At 40.2% G+C, this 12,823-nt stretch overlaps 1 protein-coding gene across 1 annotated transcript in view; it reads right to left on the bottom strand.

Annotated features, from left to right (window-relative positions):
• Window positions 1-12,823, bottom strand: part of aass (aminoadipate-semialdehyde synthase) — a 34,019-nt gene that overhangs the window by 10,673 nt on the left and 10,523 nt on the right. The window contains exons 12-14 of the mRNA XM_015387442.1: window positions 1,777-1,898; window positions 1,301-1,430; window positions 1,039-1,149 (exon numbers count right to left, since the gene is read on the bottom strand). Of these exons, the coding sequence (XP_015242928.1) occupies window positions 1,039-1,149; window positions 1,301-1,430; window positions 1,777-1,898 (363 nt within the window). The remainder of the gene's footprint in view (window positions 1-1,038; window positions 1,150-1,300; window positions 1,431-1,776; window positions 1,899-12,823) is intronic.

The following is a 12,823-nucleotide window of genomic DNA, read 5'->3' as shown; positions in this document are numbered from 1 at the left end:
AAGTCAGGCACCACTCAGGAGAATTCGGAAATGCAACGATTGTGTGAAGTTAGGATACTCTGGAAGCATTTCTTGCGTAATATTCAATTTTATTTAATGTCCTTTGGACAGAGAGGGAGATAGAGCTCTCTCTGCCTTAACCATCCAAACATTTATACTCTCCTAAAAATCCCAGTACTCTCTCTCCCATGAAACTAAACCCACCCCTCTCACACTTGAACATCCGGTTATTCCCAAGAAAAACACTTCCGTTCATCAAGGAATAATTTTAGCCACGGCGTGAAGGAGGCTGTGATAACTCATTATCCGTCATGACATTTCCTTCACCTTTGTCCAGAGTAGGGAGGCATCTGCTTTCTATCCCCTTAAACAGTACAGCATAGCGAATGATACAGGATTAATCCATTATTACTCCTATTCAAACAGGCAAACTCAAAAAATCGGAAAAAAATGATGCCACAGATGGAACGGCCGCTTCCCTATGACTTTAAAGAAAAACTCAGACCCATTTCAGAGCCATATCTTTACCCACATTTAATAGAGAAATGCGTCCAGTGCGCTGGACATAAATAAACTACCTGAATGCTATGCTAATAAACTGCTAACCTGGATCATTGGCACAAAGCTCTTTATCCCAACTCCCTACAGAGGCTCATAGAGTCACGTTAAGAGACCACAGCGACACTGATCATAAATCAGATGCAGTATATCGGTTAAATCTGAAGAGGGCGCCATAGAAACGCTTTTGGACAAAAAATAAGAAGAACCAGAGACAGTGGAGCAAGTTGTCCGAATAAAGCCTAGGACATGCAGACATCTATCCATACAGCTTTAGACTCTCCGAAGCCGTTCAGATGTTCCACATCACCGGCTGTGGTTATAAATTTGTAGTCTCATCCAGAGTAAATACGACTGAGCTTTTAAATCAGGGGAAATGAGGACATCAGTATATGACATTAACAGCTTCCTCTATTAGAAGTGTTGTTAGGAAAGAGACGATAAGTTGATGAAAGGATCGAAATGACTGATGTTGGTCACCTGCTCTGCAGCTCCTTCATAGCGGGGCTCAGGTAGCTGGCCGTCACCATGTTCACCTTCCTTCTGATGCAGTGTTTGGCGATCAGGGGATGGAAGGAGTACGGCAGCATGCTGCAAAACAGATAAAAGGAGGTTTTCATTTCAATTAAGGTTTTGTCAGGCAGAGGAAAAAACAAATATGGCTAATAAGCACAGAAAACAAAGAGGGAGCTGCTAACTATCCTCTGTATACAATGTTCCAGCGTGAGAACGGGAACGCTACCTAATGACCAGATCATGATCTTGGACCAGGGAGTCCAGGTGTCCCTCCTGGCTGCTGGCGTCCAGCATGATGGGGATGGTGTTGGGATACTTGGCCGCCAGCTCCTCCGCCTGTTTCAGAACCACAGAGGCTAAAGAGACAGAAGAGAAGGCCTCAGTCAGAGGCGTGTGCTACCGCGGCGCCAACGATGATGTCACTGCTCATCACCGTTACCAGCAGACAATACAGCAGCAGAAGAGACGATCGATTAAGAGTCTGCTTGTTTAAATTAACAGTCAATTTAATCAGTAAAACAGACCAAGTCTGGTCAGATTCAGTAAAGAAAATATAACCGTGATAACATCAGAAAACTGATCTCAGAGGGTGTAATGTTCCAGACGGTAACTGGAGCATCCTACAGTCAGACCGCCGGAGCAACGACGCTCCGACTAGGACTGAAACCTTAAAGCTGATCACACGTGACTCGCCTTACTCACCAACTGTGACCTGAGTCTTCTCATCTCGGGTCAGATACTCAACAACCGGCCCAGAGACGTACCCTGAACCCAGCAGCAGGACTTTCTTCATCCCTGTTTTCTTCAGGATCTGAGCTTTTTCCCTGAACATCACACCGACACACAGAGACACAAAAAATGCTTTCAAACTCCACTAGTAGGGAAAAGGTGCAGAGAAGAACAAGCATGAAATGAAATGTTCCAATAATGACCTAAAACAAAAAGTCACATTTTTTGGCATTTTAACTAGAAAATGATCATTGGTGAGAAACAGGGTTTCAGTCTTGGAATCAATGCCTCTTGGTCAGACCTCTGATTTATCTTTAGAGATGGCTGGAAAATGGCAAAAAAATTCAATAATCTGAAAACATCTTCGCAAAGAGACATTTCTGCCTTCAATCCTAAAGAAAACTATAATTAAAGGAAAAGTTCGGTCACATTCAGAATTCAAACTTCTGAAATTACTTTATACACTGCCTGGCCAAAAAATAAAGTCGCCACCTGGATTCAACTAAGCAAATAGGTAGGAGCCTCCTATTGGATAATTACTGCATGGGCGATTATCTTTCAGCTGGCAACAAGTTCTTTAACCCCAACTGGTGCAATGACTTGCTTCTCATTTCCTAAACAACCATGTAGAAAGACACATCCCGTGGTCGTGGAAAAGATGTTAGTCTGTTTGAGAAGGGTCAAATCATTGGTATGCATCAAGCAGAGAAAACATCTAAAGTGATGCAGAAACTACTAAAATTGGGTTAAGAACTGTCCAACGCATTATTAAAAACTGGAAGGATAGTGGGGACCAATCATCTTCAAGGAAGAAATGGGACCGGAAAACAAATCCTGAATGATGGTGATCGGCGATCACTTAAACGTGTGGTGAGATCAAATGGAAGAAAAACAACAGCAGAACTCAGGGCTATGTTTAATACTGAAAGTAAGAGCATTTCCACATTCACAATGCGAAGGGAACTCAAGGCATTGGGACTGAACAGCTGTGTAGCCGTAAGAAAACCACTAATCAGTGAGGGTAACCGGAAAAAAAGGCTTCAATTTGCAGGGATCATAAAGATTGGACTGTCTAGCAATGGAAGAAGGTCATGTGGTCTGATGAGTCCAGATTTACCCTGTTCCAGAGTGATGGGCCAATCAGGGTAAGGAGAGAGGCAGGTGAAGTGATGCCCCCACCATGCCTAGTGCCTAATGTACAAGCCTGTGGGGGCGGGGTTATGATCTGGGGTTGCTGCAGTTGGTCAGGTCTAGGTTCAGCAACAGTATGTGCTCAAAGAATGAGGTCAACTGACTACCTGAATATACTGAATGACCAGGTTATTCCATCAATGGACTTTTTCTTCCCTGATGGCACAGGCATATTCCAAGATGACAATGCCAGGATTCATCTGGCTCAAATTGTGTCATTTTCACACATGGATTGACCACCACAGAGGCCAGACCTCAACCCCATTGAGAATCTTTGGGATGTGCTAGAGAGGGCTTTGCGCAGCGGTCAGACTCTACCATCATCAATGCAAGATCTTGGTGAAAATTAATGCAACACTGGATGGAAATAAATCTTTTGACATTGCAGAAGCTTATCGAAACAATGCCACAGCGAATGCGTGCCGTAATCAAAGATAAAGGTGGTCCAACAAAGTATTAGAGTGAGTGACCTTTTTTTTTGGTGGCGACTTTTTTTTTTTGGCCAGGCAGTGTATATGAAATTATTCCATCCTCGTCAATAAATGATCAGTGTTTTTAATTCAGAGTAATTTTCATGTGAATGTGTTTTACTGGAGGCATCCATGTTTGTCAAAGAACACTACTGCCACCTACTGGTTTGTGACGTCACGGTGCGGTATCGGCTGTTGATCAAGTCCCAGTGCTGTATCTGGTGTTTGTCACAACGCGTTATTATCCAAGTCATCTTGAAAACATTCTCCGTCTGGTATTTCCATTGATTTTGCTTGTAAAGCGGGGAGAATGGCGCTAGGCTTACCGCACCGTGACGTCACTGCTGGAAGATGGCAGGAGGGAGGGGTTACTATATGTGGGCAAAAATGAACCAGACTCAATGACTGTGACAAAAAATTGTCATTTTTCTTTTTTACAGATCAACTCTGAGCACCGTGAACATATTAGTTTTAGGTATAAATAATGATTTATTGACTATCCCTTGCTGACCGGACTTTTCCTTTAAAAATGAAACAGAAAATGAAGAAGCATTAAAAAGGAAGGGTGCACTTTGTTTATTCTAATATCTTGTCATTAGCGGAGATTAAATGCTTTCTATAATAAAGGTTAATTTTAATTTTGTCTTTTACTTGCACTGTTGGCACAGTGGACTTTTTAACCATTTTGCTTCTGTAAAAAATAAGGTTCATGCTTGCTTCACAATCAACAAGTATTTCCTGTAAACTTTAGTGTAATTTAATTTTAACCTGTTGTTTTATCCAAATACTGCCAAAAAAATAAGATTTTTGGAAATTTTTTGTATGGCAGATATTTTTTTAAATTCATACATATTTATTAATTTACACAGTAAATTACTGAATTTTATATTTCTTTTAAGGAAAATTCACAGTTTTTTTCAGTCACCTGATTAACTGCTATTTAATGCATTTAATAAAATAAAGGAATGCTTTTGGTCATCTTTTACTGCTTACTGCTATATTTTACTGACTTTTTTTTACAGTGTACTGTGGAGTGACGTGATGGCCTCAGATCGTTGCTTAGAAAATTACCATTAATCATGATATTCTTAAATCCATTTATTTGGAGTTAATTAATAATAAAAATATGCATTGACGTCGTTTTCATTTCATTTCAAATCCAGGAACAAAACACTGGAAAAAATCAAAATCTAGATAAGCCATTTTTACTTATAACAAGTGCATTTGTTCTTGGATTAAGGAGGTAAAAGAAACACTTTGCCAATGGAACAAGACAATTTACACTTAAAATAAGAAAACACAATTGCATTGTCTTATTTGAAGTGCATTTTATCTAATTATCATATTTTAAGAGTAAAAATACTCATTCTATTGACAAACTATCTCATTTACCTACTCAAATTAAGGGTAAATACACTTAATTTAAGACATTTTTACTTATTTGTAGATTGTTTTTCCAGTGAACCTTTTACATTTGGTGGGGGTTGGGATTAGCAAGTCTGGTTCCTTTTCTTCTAGGAAGTGCTGTGGGTCATTAAGTTTAGGAGATTCTACACAGATGTTGCAGGAAAACAAAAAGCAAACAGGAGAACAGCATCTAAAGTTTGTAGTAACGGACCAACAGACACCAACACATCAGCGTACACCTATGGAGCTGCAAAAACAGGGACAGGTCTGCAGTTTGCCGATAAGGCTCTGATAGCGACTCAGTCCCATGATCCTGATCGGATTCTGCCGACACCGGAGAAACGCTGAGTTTATGGATGGAATGGATCCTTCCTATGACATGTAGCCTGAATAAATTATTATTTATCACATACTACTCCTTTCTGAGTTTAAAAAGTGTTGATGCTCAACCGGTTACACGTCATTATTATATTATAGGTCTTATGGACACAGCTCAGCAGATTTTAGAAGGAATATATCTTATCTATGAGGGCAGAAACAATCAGATTATTGAAATAATCATCAACTAATTTAGCAATCGTTAACTGGAGTATAGAGACTGTAAAATAAGCCCTTAGCTGACAGAGCAGGAATTATACCAAGATTGTAAAAATATATACAAACATTTTGCATTTAAGATGAAAATAATTTTTGTCTGTCAAATTTCTTTATCCAGAAGTGGAAAAGTTTTTGTTTCACCTTGTTTAATCTCGTAAAAAGCCTTCCTTTTGCTATCCGATTATTAATCGACAAAATAATCGACAGATTGATCGATTTGCAAAATGATCATTAGTTGCAGCCCTATCATATTTCCATATATTATTATGAAATGTGAGAAATTAGCTCAACTATCTGTATAGCTGCTTTGACAAACGTGAATCTAGCCAAACAGCAAACAGCTACTGCTGTGTGAACATCTAGCTAAATGTGAAAACACACAACAGCTTCACTTGATAATGAAAGCAACACTTACAGACGTTGCTTTAGCAAACAAAAATAGCCAGAAATGAGGAGCTAATAGCTCCATGTGCTCAACCAGCTGGAGCAGGTGACAAAATGCCAGATCCTTTTCCTGTCTCCCAGCATGCACTGCTCCCAGGTTGCTGCAGACTAAACCAATCACTGACTGAGTAAGCAGAATGATCACTGAGGCTATAACATAAATATGTGGGTTTTTTTTCCGAGTTGGAAAAGAAGAAAGGATAATGTGCATATGAAAGGATTTCACGGTCATCGTGTTATGCATTCCTATAGCCTGTTCTTGATATGAAAACACCTAACAGAGTGTAACAGTTGCTCCCTGAGGCACCCAGTGGTCTGGAGAGAGGAAGGAGCCATCTGTGAAGGACTATAATAGCTTCCACGGAGCAGTCCATGGCAGGCAGCACATGGCTGAGGTAAAACCAGTCTCAAAGAAAGCCACACAGGGATGCATTAGGTGCGGGGTCTGTGGGAAATGCCCTCGCTTTATGTGTGGAAAAACTCTCTGCGCGTGTTAGAGAGCAGGACCTAATTTACTCTGTTTCAGTGGCTCTACTTTTCTTCTACCTCATCCAAAATACTCAGGTTATCCTGAGCTATCTCTATAGTTATGCTGCTATAGGCTTAGACTTCTGGAGGACATAGGGACCCCTTTTTCATCATTCTGCTTCATTCTATCTCTATTCTCCCACTCTGCAGAATCTGTTAGTTCAATCTCTAACGTTCTGCTCTCTCTGCTTTTTCTCATAGTAGCTTCATCTGGTCTGTTCCTGTTTGGCTGTGACTCCATCCTGGATAGAAATATCAGCTGTGCTGCTGCCAGAAAAACCTTTGTTACTAGATGTTGGAGCTTGGCCTGTTATTCAGTGTAGTCCTGTTTCTTTGACTGTCACAGGCTGGATGTGCTCTCTTCATCCTCTGACATGGGAGCTGGTTTCCTGGACGCCTGTGGAGCTGGTTGACAGTTGCCTTTTGTATCTATGCTTCTTTTTCTATGTCTGCTTCTGTCTCCTTGAACCCCAGTCGGCCTCAGCAAATGGCCGCTCACACTGAGCCTGGTTCTGCTGGAGGTTTCTTCCTGTTCAAAGGGAGTTTTTCTTCTCCACTGTCGCTACAAGCATGCTTAGTGTGAGGGATTGCTGAAGAGTCAATGAGTCGATGCAATCAACTGGTTTTCCTTAAATAGAAAACGTTCTGGTTTAATTGTCTCCATAAAGTCACCTGAATGACATGGTGTGAACTGGAGCTCTAGAAATAGGCCGAATAGAATCGGTTCCAATAATTTACTATAATAGGCTCTGGCTCTTCCTGTCATGTTTTAACATTCTGCTTTGAGTATCTTGACATAGGTTTCTATTTGAATTTGTGTTTATCTGTTCAAAAGTTTCAATACAGTCATTATTTTCTGTTTTTGATAAAACAATTTTTTTTTTACATTTTTTTAACCTTTAAGTGTGAGTTTTTTTTATGTACCTGGTAAACATGATCGTAAACTACAACTGTAAACATCGACATTTGTGGGACATATTTTTCTCTAATGGTTCACGATGTTCATTTTCAGTTTTTGTCTCCGTTTACAAAAGTTGGTGTATTTTAAAAATAATGTTTTGGACAAAATCCAGATAAGTTTTCTCTGGTTTAAAATTATTTTGTGCAACTTAACGTCACAATTTCTGAGGGATAGAGGTGGGATTTTACTGCATTCAAAAACGATTTAATTTATTTTCTGGGTTAATTTCCCTTATTAGGATTTTATTTAATTTAAAAAATAGACTTATTTCAGACAAATTCTTAAAATTTGGAATGTAAGGATTGTAATGATGTCTGATATATTGAAATGCTTCAGAAAACGGCTCTGCTGCCTTTAAAAATGTAAAAACATGCCCTAAGGCACTACGGCAGGTCAAGGGTTAAACTCTCTAAAGGCTGACATCTGATCATCTCAACATCGGGACGTTCACATATAATCCTCCAGTTAGTTGAGGACTCATTATTATTCTACCTCCAAGCTTCTGACCCACCCAGGAGTCAGACACGACTCGTTAACTCCAGACTAATTGGAAGTGACTCCACACGCATGCATGCATGGCGGCCCGACGACGGAGGTCGCTCCAACGCTCAGCCGCGTAATTATGAGGGAAGATAAATGATCCCTCGGGAGGTTTATGGATCTCAAGGAGCAAAACTTAATCAAAAGGATTAAGATTTTGGAGGAAGGGCTTGTCTGGAAGATTCATACTAGAGGTCAAGTAAGAAAAAAGCTCATCAAGTGTTGGAGGTGGCCTAAATATGAGCGAGGGCCGCGTCCTGGAGCCGCTGATCACAGCCAAAACAAAACATAAATCCATCATATAAACAATCCTTTCCAGTCTTTATCACTTAGTTGGTATTCTATTACAAACTCTTTTATTGTATGCTTTTTCTCCTCATATCCTTTTTTTGCAATAATTTTTCCATTTCTATATGTGAATTTATCTTTAAATTTTCACCTGCATATTAATGTTATTTTTCAGGCATATTCTGATTCTTACACAAACTGTAAGCAACAGATCTTACCAAAAAAAGGAGACCAGATTTCTGAAATCATTTCCAGCTAGATAAAAAAAAAGTAAATTTCATCAAGATAAAATTATGAAAATGGGGACAATAACAGTTTTATTTATTTTTAAAATGAATTTAAATGAAACGATGGTAATCCTTGGAGAACCACCGAACCCGATTAGCTCCTTATAAGGAGATTTTAATCCGAGTCTCTTTTACTCATTCCAGCAGTAAACTCTGGTCTTCTTTTACTTCTTTTTATTGGTTATTTTTTTAAACTGAACATGAAGCAAACATTTATCACAGGATCAGCTCAGTGCAAATAAAACGAATGGATTAACACCCTCACCATGGCACAGGGCAGCTCCCTATCAGGTGTGATAACAAACTTCTGCTTTACTTCCTCGTCTGTTTAAAAAGTGGTGCGTTCTTTGTCTTCTTTATGTTTTAATGGCAGCTGAGCTCCATGAGGATCATCACAGTCCAACAAGCACTGCACTCTTTTAATCATCGTTATGTTAACAGCAGTGCAGAATGCTAGCGGAACAGCCGTTTCTGTCCGCAACATGCTCACATGCTTTTCTACCGTAATAACAGTCTACACCCAACATTTCCCCCTCGTTAATAAAAGGGTAAAATCGGGGACATTTCCGGGGACAGGTGGTCCAAAACAGGGACTGTCCCCAGAAACTGAGGAAACAGTCGGTTGGTTAATGTTTCTGGGGAAAAAAAGGTCCTAATCCGGGAGGGTTGGATCCGACGATGTCACTGACCTGAAAGCAGGTGCTAATCGTCAACGATCGGTGACCCTGTCCTGCGGCGTTTAGATGACGCAACAGAAACTTGGATAACATGAACTGAGAACTGAGCTGTAAAAAAAACCTAAATGTCTGCATGACATGGCTCCATGCACAGGCGTAACTTTCTGAAGGACTTTGGCCCTGAGGGGACACGCCCCCACCGACCCTGGCACGGAGGGGACACGCCCCCACCAACTTTGGCATGGAGGGGACAAAAGCCAGCAGGGGACGGAGCGACTGAACTTAATTCTGTGACGGTAGCCTGGACACCGGCGGCCCTGTGCTTCCCCCCGCCTGACTTACTGGCCCCCAGCCCCCAGCCCCCTTCCTCCAGCTGAGGACGGGCGGTTCATGGCTCTCTGCTGAGGTCCGGTCCAGTCAGCGAGCCATCAATCCACACTTCAAGTGTCCTCTTTGGAAATCCAAATCTGGTCACCATGATATGCTAGCATTGCTATCAATAGAATCATATTTCCAGCTAGCGGTTGTGATGGCCTTACGGTGGTAACAGCCCCTCGTTTCAGTAAAATAAGTTTAGCAAATCCTGCTTTGAACTGTCCAAGATCTTGAAAGCTGTCTTCGGTAAAATGCTTCTATCAAATGAACAGCTGAGCATCAAACTTTGCAGGGATCTTCTGATCCATAAAATTAATCCATGCCTGTTGAGTCTTCCGAACCTTAGGAAGACGGTGGAAATGTTCCCCTTTCTCCGTGCAGCCTGGAACGCTGCATTTCCACCAGTGGTTCTGGCTCATTTTCAATAGAGAAACTGCCTGCTTTATAATTCTTGTAGAAGTAAACCCAACTGTAGGCTAAACAGCTAAACTGCTGTCTTCCATCTACCTCTATTCATGTTCTTGGGCCGTGATCCAGTAAATTCTGGGGCGTGACAAAACTAAAGGCCAGAACCAAATAAGGCAACATCCCCAATTTACATCAACTCGGTGCTTCGTTTTAATTCACTTGTTTTATGGTGGAAGTTTAGAATAGCGAGATTTGCAGAGAAAGGAGGTGTTGATGGGGTTTAAACTTCTCTCTACGTCTATTTCAGGTTTGACGTTCTATGACTACTTTAAAAAACCAAGAGATGCCACCGATAAACCCGTTAGACATACTGAGCTTTTTCAGCTAAAAATAGTAACAGGTTGTAGAGTCATATAGCGTATTTTTCAGGCTATTTGTTACACTTTGTTCTTGGTTTGGCTGGCCATGCGACTTATACTCTGGTGTGACATATATGTTGTTGTTTTTCCACCAACAGGGGGAGCTATGTAGCTTTGCACGCAAAAACATCTATTCTATTACCGGTAATACCACTGAAAAAAAAAACCATTACAACTAACCACAACTAAACAAAAACGATGACTGTATAGAAATATGCCGCCCAAAAGAAGTTCATATACTGCTGAATTCAAGCTGAAAGTAATAGAATATGCAGTTAAAAATGGCAATAGAGCAGCTGAACAACAGTTTGGATGCAATGAAAAACTGGTTAGGGACTGGAGAAAACCAGAGGAAAAGAAAAAAAAAAAAAAAAGCTAACCGAGGTCTAAAGGTAGAATGCCACGTCTAGAGGAGGAGCTGTAGAAACCGATCCTCAGACAATGCGCTGCGGGTCCACACAGATTTCATGGATAGAATAACCTTTCAGAAAGGTGCAAACTTTTAGTCAGGTGCGACATATATATGTTTCTTTTTTTTTTTTCTTCTTCATAATGCATTTTTTGGCTGATGCAAATTAAACAAGCAACACATAGTCCGAAAAATACGGTACGTTAAAAAAGCTGGGCTTCTTAGAGGACCATGACTCCCAGTTACAGATTAAAACTAACACACATCCAGTTACAGATTAAAACTAACACACATCCAGTTACAGATTAAAACTAACACATCCAGTTACAGATTAAAACTAACACATCCAGTTACAGATTAAAACTAACACACAACCAGACTGCAGAGCTTCTAGATATCTGGAAAATGATTTTCTCTGGCATCATTGTAACAGTAGACAGGTTCATTAACAAGCAGGGACAGCTGCAGATTTACCGGGATATGCAACATGTCTTTTTTAATTCAGCAAAACTCGGAAATAGCTGTGCCAGCCAACCCAGAGACAGACAGACTTACAGGACTTAAAATTAAAATCTAAGCAACCTACAAGAATTAAAGCACAAATAATAAAAATCAGTGTACAAATAATTTTTGAAATATAACGTTCAATACATCGACTTTGGCTGTCGACATATGAGACATTTCTAAATGAGATTTTGCTGCTTGTGAAGGAGGATAACCACTGATGGAGCCATGCACCGATGGATAGATGGAATTAAAATATTTTCCACACTAGGGATGCATGCATTGCTGTTGGCATCAGCTGTTAGTTGTCATTTTTTCTACATTAATGTTTTTGAGCCCTTTATAAGTAATGCACTAAAGGCAGACATCTGTCTATAACTATACTGCTGCATCACTGCTTCTACTGAGGAAACTACTTCAGCTTAAAGTGATTTAAATTTTACTGAAGTTTCAGGATGAGCAGATCCTGTGTCACGCTGAAGGAGGGAGACTAATAAACCTCACAGCCTTAAAGACATTAGTGAGGGACAGTTTCGATATTAAATTAAAGTGATGTAGCACATCTACTATGCTAGCTAGAGTGTAAATGATGTCACGCGTAGCATCATGTAATAAAGTGCGCTACCGTCCTATATGCTAATCCAGACCAGATGAAAGAGGCTCTCCCACATTAAATCTTTGCTTTAATTACACTGCTTTACCAGCTGAACTAACCCATTCTGTTCAGTGTCACTATATTTCCATGCATTCACTGTTTTAATTGCATTTACTATCTCTGCATCAGTTATTCACATGTATCTGCTTTTAGACACTTTAAATGCATTAAGCCTTAAAACCTAAACATTCCTCAGAGACTCTTGAACGGACTATTAAGGCCAGGAGACTGAATCCAACTTTGCTTACAATCCAACAGAAAATCGTGCCTCAGAGGTGGTGGCGTTTAGCGCTCATTGAAAGTTAATGAGGAGGATTTCCTGCAGGGGGCAGCGTAGCTCCGACTGAGATAGAGCCCAGGTCTATTTCAGACGGACTACCGTACGCAGTAATTCAGCAGCAATTTCACGGGTCTGACAGGAAGAGATACGCGTTTACAAAGTAAAACACAACTGCTTTGGAGGAAAATACTAAATCAATTCTGTTAATCTGATGGGGAAAGAGTCAGTCATGAGTTGCTCATCGTGTTTATAGCAAGCAGGACAGACTGGAGAAAAAAAAACAATGAATGAAACATTAAAATAGAAAACTTTCCCCATGATAGGAGTTCAGGAGCAGGGGCGGAGCTAGATGGGGGGCCAGGGGTGGCCATGGCCACCCTTAGTCAATCAGTGGCCACCCCTACCATTGATTTCTCTCTAATAGAGATGGTGACAACAATAATAATCTCAAGTGGAATATTCAAAACATTTTAATTTTTTTTAATTACTTGACAACAAAAAAAAAAACTGTGTTTAATTATGCACGTCAATATAGTAAAATTAAAAATGATAAGTACAGAAACAGATATTGTGTTTTATG

The sequence above is a fragment of the Cyprinodon variegatus genome, unplaced genomic scaffold, assembly GCF_000732505.1.
Source record: "Cyprinodon variegatus isolate N-32 unplaced genomic scaffold, C_variegatus-1.0 Scaffold394, whole genome shotgun sequence".
NCBI classification, from domain to species: Eukaryota; Metazoa; Chordata; class Actinopteri; order Cyprinodontiformes; family Cyprinodontidae; genus Cyprinodon; species Cyprinodon variegatus.
The sequence above is the reverse complement of the archived record's forward strand: the minus strand, read 5'-3'. Positions and strand labels throughout refer to the sequence as shown.